The 12,068-nt window shown below is 48.3% G+C and overlaps 1 protein-coding gene across 1 annotated transcript; it reads right to left on the bottom strand.

The window, feature by feature from the left end:
* Positions 1-6,168: 6,168 nt before the first annotated feature.
* OR52M1 (olfactory receptor family 52 subfamily M member 1) lies at positions 6,169-7,208 on the bottom strand. Its single transcript, XM_077466952.1, has 2 exons — positions 6,510-7,208; positions 6,169-6,420 (listed from the first exon to the last, which is right to left on the bottom strand). Exons 1-2 carry the CDS (start codon positions 7,206-7,208, stop codon positions 6,169-6,171), a joined length of 951 nt encoding a protein of 316 aa, XP_077323078.1.
* Between the last annotated feature and the right edge of the window lie 4,860 nt (positions 7,209-12,068).

Genomic DNA, 12,068 nt, shown 5'->3' with positions numbered 1-12,068 from the left:
AGACACAGAAGGATTGGACACATTCTTGGCAACTGAAACCTTACCCACAGACTGGGGAGACACAGACACATTGGGTATGGGCACAGACTGGGGAGACACATTGGGTATTGGCACAGACTGGGGAGACGCAGACACATTGGGTATTGGCACAGACTGGGGAGACACAGACACATTGGGTATGGGCACAGACTGGGGAGACACAGACACATTGGGTATTGGCACAGACTCAGATGGGATCACAGGCCCTCCAGCTGATGAGCTCTGAGCATCCTCCATGTCCAGACGGAAAAACTCTCTCATGAGCTCCGGCTTGTTGTGCATTGCCTCAGGACACTGACTGTAAGGATGCCCCACTGCATTGCACAGATTACACCTGATAATATTACAGTCCTTTGCCAAATGCCCTATACCCTGACACAGAGAGCACTTCATCACTGGACAGGAGGATGCAAGATGCCCTTTATCTCCACATTTATTGCAGAGCTTTGGCTGGCCCGGGTAGAAGATGGTCAGCCTGTCCCTCCCCAGGAAAGCTGAGGATGGCAGATGCTGCACAACATTATCAATGACTTTTAATTTCAGCTGCACAGACCATCCCCCTGTCCATATTCCCCGATCGTCCAAAATCTTTCTTAGGGGGCTCAGGACGTCCCCATACCTCCTCAACCATACAGTCAGATCCCCTTGTGGTATGGATTCATTGCGCACAAGTATTGTCACCATTTTAATGAGGGGCTGGCGGGATATAAGTTTGGGGATGAGCCCTTTCCAGTCCGGCAGGCCCCTACACACGTGTTCAAACTTCTCCCAAAATATGTCCAGAGACTCGGGACGGATAAAGGACAAATCATATTCATAGGAACCTGCTGGACTGATCAGGGCGAAGATATCTGCAGGCCTAAACCCCATCTGCAGGATTTTATCCACCACTGTCCTCCTATGTGGGGGGTTTCCATCACCTTCCCATTTCAATTGTACAACATTCCTCCTTTTAAACAGGGAGGAAGATAGAACATCCCCATGCTCCTTCCCTGCTTGCTCCCCCTTCCCAGAACTTGTGGCAGCAACACCAGCATAAGTTTTTCTTCCAGCTTTTGCAGTCTTGTCCTCAGATACATTCAAACCTGCTGGCCGAGAGTCTGAATCAGCTGGGATAGCAGTCTTCTGATTAGCAGGACCCACCCCCTCCCCCGAACACTCAGCTTCAATCCTGGGAGCCATCACAGTCTTGGCTGCTGCAGACTCCTGGAGAGTTGTAGTACTACTGCTCCCAGCATCTCCTCCACCATACACAGGAACAGCCGCTGTGCCTGGTCCAGGCAAAGTCTCTGTATTGTCCATGGACCTCTCTGCAGACTGAAGCTGACAGTTATTTATTGCTTGCAGTACATTGTCTATGGGTCTGGGCTGACTGTCTGTAGCACTACAACCCTCAGCAGGCCCATTGTTATTAAAGATCCCACCATCCTGCACACACATTGTACCTGCACCTGCTCTCTCCACAGGTCTTTCTTCCACAGGACTAGGAATGGTGTCCATCTTCTCCTCACCTTCCTGGGGAGCTGAATCTGGACTGGCCTCTAGTTTATTGATCACATCCAACATGTCAGAACCTTCATCCTCCGGCTCAGATGTTCCATATTGCTGGGGAGGGAAGGGGACAGAGGCCTCCGCCATTGAGGGCTCAGCAGGTGTCTGAGGTGTTGAAACACTGGGCTCATCCTCCGGGCCCACTTTCTCACTCTCTGCTGACTCCGACTTTACTTGCATCTCCTCACAGGTTGGATCACCTTCCATGCAGGACGCGGCTCTTCTCCTCATGCGATTAAATCGCTCCTCATTCTTATATTTCTCTTTAAAAATGCCACCGTTCTCCTTCAGAGAGCTCACCAGCTCTTTCTGCCTCTTAACAGCTTGCTCCAAGTCCTTCAACTCAGGCCTCAGAGCTGACCTCCTCTTGCTGTACAATTTGGCACAAACTTGCTTTTTCTTCCGAAATTCAGTCATCAACATCAACAATCTCTCCTCTTCTTCCTCAATCTGCTTCAGCTTCCCAACAATCCTCTGTCTAACGGCAGGCAGGGACTCCTCACTCCTTTGGCAAGGCCCAGAATCTTCCACAGGCCTAGCCAGGGGACCCCCGCCGGGGTCCTCCCCAGGATCCAGCATCCCTCCTGGGGCAGAGGAGTAACTCTAGCCCCTGGTCTCTGGAAGCACAGGAGCAAAGGAACTAGCAACCTCTCACCTCACTGTCAAGGAGAGGAATGGCAGTTTCCCACCATCCCTGTACTGAGTTCCTGGGTCTGTACACCCGCTGTGCACATTATGAGAGGTTCCCACCATCCCTGTTCTGAGTTCCCGGGTCTGTACACCCGCTGTGCCCATTATGAGGGGTTTCCACCATCCCTGTGCTGAGTTCCCGGGTCTGTACACCCGCTGTGCCCATTATGAGGGGTTTCCACCATCCCTGTGCTGAGTTCCCGGGTCTGTACACCCTCTGTGCCCATTATGAGGGGTTCCCACCATTCCTGTGCTGAGTTCCCGGGTCTGTACACCCACTGTGCCCATTATGAGGGGTTCCCACCATTCCTGTGCTGAGTTCCCGGGTCTGTACACCCTCTGTGCCCATTATGAGGGGTTCCCACCATCCCTGTGCTGAGTTCCCGGGTCTTTACACCCACTGTGCCAATTATGAGGGGTTCCCACCATTCCTGTGCTGAGTTCCCGGGTCTGTACACCCGCTGTGCCCATTATGGGGGGTTCCCACCATCCCTGTGCTGAGTTCCCGGGTCTGTACACCCGCTGTGCCCATTATGAGGGGTTCCCACCATCCCTGTGCTGAGTTCCTGGGTCTGTACACCTGCTGTGCCCATTATGAGGGGTTCCCACCATCCCTGTGCTGAGTTCCCGGGTCTGTACACCCGCTGTGCCCATTATGAGGGGTTCCCACCATCCCTGTTCTGAGTTCCCGGGTCTGTACACCCGCTGTGCCCATTATGAGGGGTTCCCACCATCCCTGTTCTGAGTTCCCGGGTCTGTACACCCGCTGTGCCCATTATGAGGGGTTCCCACCATCCCTGTTCTGAGTTCCCGGGTCTGTACACCTCAATCTGTTTTATGGTGCTGGAGGATCTGAGTTTTTCCAGGTCACCATCTGTCACCTGGTCTAATGAGCTGTGTAGAGGTAATTCTATTAGTAATTAGAGGGATGTGACTAATTTATCCGGTCAGTGTACGGATGGACCGGAAGACTGGAGAGGAGGATGAATCAACACTTATTATACTGTTTACAAAGCTTAGCTGTTCCTGGAGATTGTACACAGTACAGAGTGGCTCTCCATAGACCTCTCCCACCATTTATCCAGTGATTAGAGGAGCACTCGTGTATTTAAAAAAGGCCTCTCCCTCCATCTTCCATTTAATAAGATGATCACTCAAGCACTCGTAGACTTCCTATCTCCTGAGCAATTAGAAGAGAACCTACCTACTGACAAACGCCTCTCATGCCATCTCCCTAGTATTTACTGTAGATGAGTACTTACCAACTCGCAGACCTCTCCCTCCATGTTCCAAGTGGTCAGACGAATATTCACCCACTTAATGGCCCCTAACATTGTGTCCTGAATGACCAGCCGAGCTCATAGATCTCTCAATCCATCTACCAAATTATGAGATGAGCAATCACCCATTTAAAGTACTTTGAATTCCATCACCCGAGCACTTTCCTAATCAAAGACCTCTCACTCCATCACCTTTGAGCATTCACCCACTCATAGACCTCTCAATTCATCTCTCAGATGGTAGGATGGACACTCATCCACTTCTCAACCCATCTCTCACATGATCAGATGAGCACTGACCCATTCATAGACCCCCCCCCCCCCCTCCTCACTCCCACACTCCTCCACTTCATGATCAAATGTGCCCTCACCAAGTCAAAGGACTCTCACTCCATCACCTTTGTGATCAAATGAGCATTCACCCACTCATAGACCTCTCAATTCATCTCTCTGGTGATGAGCACCACCTAATAGATCTCTCTGTAGACCATCTAGTGAGCAATCTCCACACAAGATTAGATGAGCATTCACTCACCTCACTGTCCATCTCCCAAGGGATCAGATGATCAGTTACCCACTCATACACCTCTCCATAGACCACCTCTCGAGTGATCAGATGAGCACTGACCCACTCATAGACCTCTCCAATAGACTAACCACTAAGCAATCTCCACAATGTACCACAAGATCAGATGAGCACTCACCCACTCGTAGACCTCTCCATAAACCATCTACTAAGCAATCTCCACAATGTACTACAAGAGCAGATGAGCACTCACCCACTTATAGACTTCTCTATAGACCACTTCTTGAGGGATCAGATGTACTCTCACCCTCTCATAGACCTCTTCTTGAATGATGAGAAGAGCGCACACCCACTCAGACCATTTCTCGAGTGATCACATGAGCACACACCCACTCATAGTCCTTTCCATAGACCACTTCTCGAGTGATCAGATGAACTCTCACCCACTCATAGACTTCTTCATAATCCACTTCTCGAGAGAGAGCAGAGTGAAACTTAACCACTCATAAACCTCTCCATAGACTACTTCTCGAGTGATCAGATGAAAACTCAACCACTCATAGACCTCTCCATAAACCACTTCTCGAGTGATCAGATGAGCACTCACCCACCCATAGACCATTTATGAAGTGATCAAATGAGCACTCATCCATTCATAGACCTCTCCACTGACCACTTCTCAGGTGATCAGATGAACACTCAACCACTCATAGACCTCTCCATAGGTGACTTCTTAAGGGATCAGATGAACACTCACCAACTCATAGATCTCTCAATTCATCTCTCTGGTGATGAGCACCCCCTTAGACCATCTACTAAGCAATCTCCACAATGTACCACCAGCTCAGATGAGCACTCACCGACTCATAGACCTCTCTATAGACCAATTTATTAAGTGATCAGATGAACACCTACTCACTCATAGACCTCTCAATAGACCACTTCTCGAATGATCAAATGAGCAACCACCCACTCATAGAACTCTCCATAGGCCACTACTCGAGTGATCAGATGAACACTCAACCACTCTTAGACATCTCCAAAGACCACCTCTTGAGTGATCAGAAAAGCACTTACCCCCTCATAGACCTCTCCATAGACCATCTACAGACCAATCTCCAAAATGCATCAGAAGTTTAGATGAGCTTTCACTCACAGATCTCTCAGTCCATCTTCCAAGGGATCATATGAAAACTTACCCACTCACAGACTTCTCAGTCCATCTCCCAAGAGATCAGATGACCACTTACCCACTCACAAACCTCTCGGTCCATCTCCCAAGGGATCAGATGACCACTTACCCAATCACAAACCTCTCGGTCCACCTCCCAAGTGATCAGATTACCACTTATCCACTCAAAGGCCTCTTAGTCCATCTCCCAAGGGTTTAGATTACCAGTTACCAACTCATAGACCTCTCAGTCCATCTCCTAAGGGTTTAGATTACCAGTTACCCACTCATAGACCCCCCAGTCCATCTCCCAGGGGATCAGATGACCATTTATCCACTCACAGACCTCTCAGTCCATCTCGCAAGGGATCAGATGACCACTGACCCACTTATACACTTCTCACTCCATCTCCTGAGTGATCAGTCGAGCAATGACCCACTCGTAGACTTCCAAAACATAAAGTAGGTTGTAAATGCTTTTGTCACCGTCACCAGAAGAAATTCCTTTCCTCTGGAGGTTTGGCCTCAATCTACAACATATGCCCCCAAAATACTCAGAGAATAAAAAGACAAACAGATTTTTGCACCGTAAATTGATTTTATTGGCTAAATACAAAAAAGGGAAAACAGAAACAGATCTAGCAGTATGTGAATATCAATACACGGAACATTTATTCTTAATAGCAATACCATTTCTTTTTCAGTTTAGGGTTGAGTGGAAAAAAAAAAACACAGTTTCTCTGATGGTTTAATTTCTGTCTACAACCCCCCAGCAATAAAACCATTGTCAGAAGTTCCAACCCTTCCTCATTCGACTTTGTCTTTGTTGGGAAGATTGTTGTATGGGTGAAAATGAGAGCCTTACCCTCCCCAGTTCTATCCAAAATTATATTTTTGGCTTGGTTTAGGCTTTAAAACAAATCAGGAGACTGTTTAAGGAAACATTTGACCACCCTCTCTCGAATTTGCCTGGTTCTTATACCATACACCAAAGGGTTCAGCATGGGGGTGATGAGAAGGTAAGAGTTGTCCAGCAGGATGTGTGCATGATGAGGGACGTTCTTCCCAAATCTGTGCACTAAGGACAAGCAAAGGATTGGTGTGAAAAATGCCAGGATAGCACAGACATGAGAGCTGCACGTCCCGAAGGCTTTTAAGTGAGCCTAAGGCGGCGTACACACGAGCGGACTGTCCGCTGAAACACTGTTCAGTGGACAAAGTTGGGCGAACAGTCCGCCCGTGTGTACGCGGCCTTAATGCTTAACTTCAGAAGGGCTCGAAGGATCATCACATAAGAGAAAACAATGAACACGGAATCCATACCCAACACAAGGAAGCCAACGATCATGCCAAGATGATTGTTGAACAAGACGTCACCACAAGCCAGCTTTACCACCGCCATGTGTTCGCAGTACGAGTGGAAGATAACATTACTGGCATACAAGTGGAGTCTCTGAGCCAGAGAAGGCAAGGGAAGCATATAGACCACCCCACGTATAACCGATAATACTCCACTTATAATAATAACACTTGGGGTCACTGTGACAGAATACAGTAGAGGGTTGCATATGGCTACATATCGATCATAAGCCATGGCTACAAAGATTCCTGACTCAATGGTAGAGAACAAATGTAAAAAGAACATCTGAAGAAAACACATATGATAGTCAATCTCATTCTGCTGGAACCAGAAGATGCAGAGAAGCTTGGGCACCGTGGAATCGGCCAATATTATGTCAACGAAAGCAAGAATGGTGAAATAGATGTACATGGGCTGGTGGAGACTGACATCAGAGAAGATGATGAGCAGGACGATGTAGTTTCCAATGATGGCAAAGAGGAACATTGAGAAGACGGGAACAGAGATCCAACCATGGAGGTATTCCAGACCGGGGATACCCAACAGGACGAATGAAGGTGGGAAGAAGCAGCTTTCATTGACTGTTGCCATTGTAGACTTCAAACATTATTTCCTGGAAAGATAGGAAAGTAATGAGGTCCAAAGAATCGGACCAGAAGAAATGACGTCAAAGATTACGACATAAGCTGAACTTGCTAGCACAATGCAAGTTTTAAGATGACTCCAGGCTAAAAAGACATGTTCATGGCTATTGACCTGGGTCCGCTTTTTTGGGCATATGGTTGTACATAAAGTTTTTGGTAAACTGCAGGAAATATGGTACAGTTCTGACAATGCTCTGCCGGGATACAAGCTAGCCATTGTCTACAATTCTGTTTTGTCCAGCCATGACCCTCAACTGTCTAGTAAGATATCCAAATTAACCCTAGCACTCCACTTCTAAAAAATAAAAGATAAAAAATTTGGATAGGGAAAGAAAAGGAATGGCTTGACCCATTATTGCTGCACGTGTCCCACCTGGGAGATTCACTATCTTTTTTGTTCTGGTGGTCGCTGTCACCTAGACAGAAAAGGACGGGAAATCTAAACCACCAACACAGAAGGTGAAGGGAACTCTTCCAATGTGTAAACCCAACAATAAAGGGTGTAGGCAGGTGCAGTATACTTTCTCCAAGGCAAGTGGTGCTTGCTGGAGAAGAAGTGGAGAAGTTAGGAGGAACAAGGTCCCTCTATGGGTTTCCTGGGCCACTGGGGAAGCTATCCTTTTGGATGCTGCTGCTCCACATGACTCAAGAAGCCATCTTGGGTCAGGCAGAGCCTTTTTTTAAGGCTTTGGTTACCCAGTTATGGGGCTCTTTGTTGAGTGGACAGAGTAGGGACATTTACCCCATCTGTGAGGGACAGTGTTAGCGCTAGGGAAAGGTTCCTGATAAGGAGAGTAAGCACAAGGCCTCGTCTCTTCTGGACATTCTCCTGATTGGGACCAGTTGGCTAGGCCATATTTGGTCCCCTCTCTACAGAAGCTGTCATTCCAACTGGAATCTACTCCTGTCACACTACTGAACTGTGAGTGTGCCCAGCTGGGTGGCCTTCCCACTGGGTTTGTTGTGAACTGTTGCTGAATCTCTTCAGTACAATTTTATTGCCCCACACTGTGTGAGTTAGCGTCTCCGCAGCATGCTTTACCTCACCTACAAGAGTAATTAAGAAATGGTGTTGCGCTCCAGCTAAATAAATCTAATTAAACTAAAATAAACTAACATGTACTCAAGTACCAACCAAACAAAAATAAAATAAAGTAAAATGTGGAACTGTATATTTAAATAAGCTCAGACAATGTGCATAAATTCCAAAGTGCAATACCACAGATCAGATTGTGCACTTAACATAAAAAACTTGACATAGAAAACTTGGTAAAAAAAACTTGGTATAAAAGATCTTCTATTGATGATAGTGAGATAGTGTTGAGTGCACACATATATAAATGATATGGTACGGAAAAAAAAAAAAAAATGTGTCGTTATACAAGTGTAATACAAATCAAAAATTGCACAAAATGCTAATAGTCCATGTGCAGTGTACCATGTGTATGAACAAAATACTAATAGTCCATAAACAGTGAAATGTGTTTTTGAACAAAAGCTCCAAAAAAATATATAAGGTGAACTACAGTTATACAGAGAGCATGTCCATTTGGTGGTAAAATATGTCCATTTAGTGATAAACAAAGCAGTATCCTGCGTGCTCCAAAAACAAGAAGTGAATCCCACCAGTGCTCCTATGCGTATTGTATCCTCACACTAGGTGCAGTAATTACCTTACCTTACTGCTGTAAGGTAAACAGCATTTCCAAAGTAACGCTTGTTGTCCAGTAATGCAGGTACAATAGGTGATGTGATCCTAGACTCTCATTCACCGTGGGCACGTTGTAGCATGCAGGAAAAACAAGGGGAACACTCCAATGGTGAAGTACGTCTTCACAATTTATTGGGTATAAAACAAAGATATAGGTACTCACATTTAAAACAATAATAAAAAGCACAGCTAAACGAACGCGTGTCACGCTCGTGCTTCCGGACGTCACTTCCGGTGTCCTTACTGGCCAATTGTGTTCCTACGCGTATCGTCAAATGACTTCATCAGGGACCTACAAGAGTATTTCCATTTCAGAGGGATCTCTTCCTCCTTCCCGTTATGTCTACAGCCGCGTACACACGTAGCCGTCTGTCCGACGTACTTAACTGGCGGACATTCCCCCAGACTGTCCGTCGGACTTTCCGAACGGGCTACTTGCCCACACACGGCACTTTTTGAGCGGACTAATACGGCGTACTAAGTCCGCCGTACTATCCGCCCTACTTTTGAAATGAACGGACTCGCCCACACACGCAGAGGAAAGTCCGCTCATTTCGAGCGCGTCTCCAGGTAGGCGGGGCCCGCGAAGGAGACGTCGCCGGCCCCGCCGCCTGGTATGGACTTAAAGGGGAACCCCAACGCAGAAAAAAAACGGCGTGGGGGTCCCCCCCAAGTCCACAACAGACGCTTGTCCGAGCACGCTACCCGGCCGGCCAGGAAAGGAGGGGCGAGCGAGCGCCCCCCCCCCCCCCCCCCCGAGCCATACCAGGCCCCCCACCCTATGTGAATGAGTATGGGGTACAATGTACCCCTACCCATTCACCTGTAAAATAAAAGTACAAAAAAAACACAACACACAAGATAAAATACTTTATTGCACAGCTCCGGGGGTCTTCCATCTTCGGGGGTCTTCTCGCCGGACTCCTCCGCTATATTCTTGTAGCTCTTTTGCTAGCGGAGGAGCCCGGCTTTCTTCCTCGCCGCCGGCCTCTTCTTCCGACTTCGGGGGTCTTGTCCCCCTCTTCGGTTCTTCTGCCGGGCCACCGCGCCTTCTTATAGCTCTTTTACAGGCGGTGGCCCGGTCTTCTGTCGCCGCCGCCGCCTTCCGTTCTTCTGTTCTTCTCTTCTTCTTTTTCTTCAGATGTTGCCTCGCCGAGTCCTCCGCTCACAATGACAGGGAACGGGCACGCGGCGACTTATATAGGGACAAGGGGCGGGGTCTTCGGTGGATGTCACATGGGTTCATGTCACATGGTGACCCCGCCCCCTTACGATGTCACAGTCCTCATGTGACATGAACCCATGTGACATGAACCCATGTGACATCCACCGAAGACCCCGCCCCTTGTCCCTATATAAGTCGCCGCGTGCCCGTTCTCCGTCATTGTGAGCGGAGGACTCGGCGAGGCAACATATGAAGAAGAAGAAGAAGAGAAGAACAGAACAGAACGGAAGGCGGCGGCGGCGACAGAAGACCGGGCCACCACCTGTAAAAGAGCTAGAAGAAGGCGCGGTGGCCCGGCATAAGAACCGAAGAGGGGGACAAGACCCCCGAAGTCGGGAGAAGAGGCCGGTGGTGAGGAAGAAAGCCGGGCTCCTCCGCTAGCAAAAGAGCTACAAGAAGATAGCGGAGGAGTCCGGCGAGAAGACCCCCGGAGCTGTGCAATAAAGTATTTTATCTCGTGTGTTGTGTTTTTTTTGTACTTTTATTTTACAGGTGAATGGGTAGGGGTACATTGTACCCCATACTCATTCACATAAGGTGGGGGGGCCGGTATCCGGGAGCCCCCTTATTAAAGGGGGCTCCCGGATTCCGATAAGCCCCCCGCCCGCAGACCCCGACAACCAACGGCCAGGGTTGTCGGGAAGAGGCCCTTGTCCTCATCAACATGGGGACAAGGTGCTTTGGGGTGGGGGGCCGCGCGCCCCCCCTTCTCCAAGGCACCCCCCATGTTGAGGGCACGCGGCCTGGTACGGCTCAGGAGGGGGGGCGCGTTCGCTCGCCCCTCCTTTCCTGGCCGGCCGGGTAGCGTGCTCGGACAAGGGTCTGTTGTGGACTTTGGGGGAACCCCCACGCCGATTTTTTTCTGCGTTGGGGTTCCCCTTAAAGTCCATACCAGGTGGCGAGGCCGGCGGCGTCTCCTTCGCGTACCCCGCCTACCCGGAGACCCGCTCGAAATGAGCGTACTTTTCTCCGGGCGGGAAAAGTCCGCTCATTTCAAAAGTACGGCGGACTGGCATACACACGGCCGGATTGTCCGCCGAAATGCGAGTCCCGCGGGAAGATTGGAGTGTAACACGGCATTCTAAGTCCGCCGTACTTTCGGGTCAAAAAAGTCCGCCGGAGGCTACACACGGGGGGATTGTCCGGCGGACTTGAGTTTGCCGGACTTTTCCGCACGCTTGTTTGATCGTGTGTACGCGGCATACAGGACAGAGAGTGAAGGGAATGGTCCCCAATAAGACAGGAAACTGACATTGGGTTTTAACCCTTTCTGTAATCTAACCAGACCCAGGGGAATTCATTGATTAGGTAACCCTCCTGTCTACCAATGTTCATTAATGGATGGTGCAGTATACAAGGGGCTAAAACAAGCTGCTGGAGCTATAAGCTTACTTACCATTGATTGAAAAAAAAAAAAATAATACAATCAACTGACCTTTATTTTTTATTTATTTTTTAGGTGTAGGATTCAAGGATCAACCTAGCTTTGATGGTTAATGTAAAAATCGAATTAGTTAAAAAAATATAAAAATGTATTTTTTGAATTTTTTTTACAAATAAAGGTTCAATAATAACCTACATTAAAAAGATATAAAAATACCCTTTGTGATGTTTTGTAGCAGTGCTGTAATATAAAGTGCATGCATTAGGTTTCCAAGTAGGTGTTGAGAACCTTCCATGGGTGTCCAGGACTTGTGAAGAAGGATTTAGCGGCACAAATACGTGGACCATCATCCTTCTTCCATATCATACCAGAACTGACACCACTGACAAAGTGGAACTGTATATGAAAGGTGCTGGTTGATCCGGGGACTATATTAGCTGGGCTCAGCTGAGGACATCTCTGCTTCTTCTGACCTCACTTGACCACG

This window comes from Lithobates pipiens, unplaced genomic scaffold (assembly GCF_037356315.1).
Source record: "Lithobates pipiens isolate NorthernLeopardFrog02 unplaced genomic scaffold, aLitPip1_a1.2 Scaffold_41, whole genome shotgun sequence".
In the NCBI taxonomy this organism is placed as follows: domain Eukaryota; kingdom Metazoa; phylum Chordata; class Amphibia; order Anura; family Ranidae; genus Lithobates; species Lithobates pipiens.
Note: the sequence above shows the minus strand (reverse complement) of the source record. Positions and strands in the feature narration are given on the sequence as shown.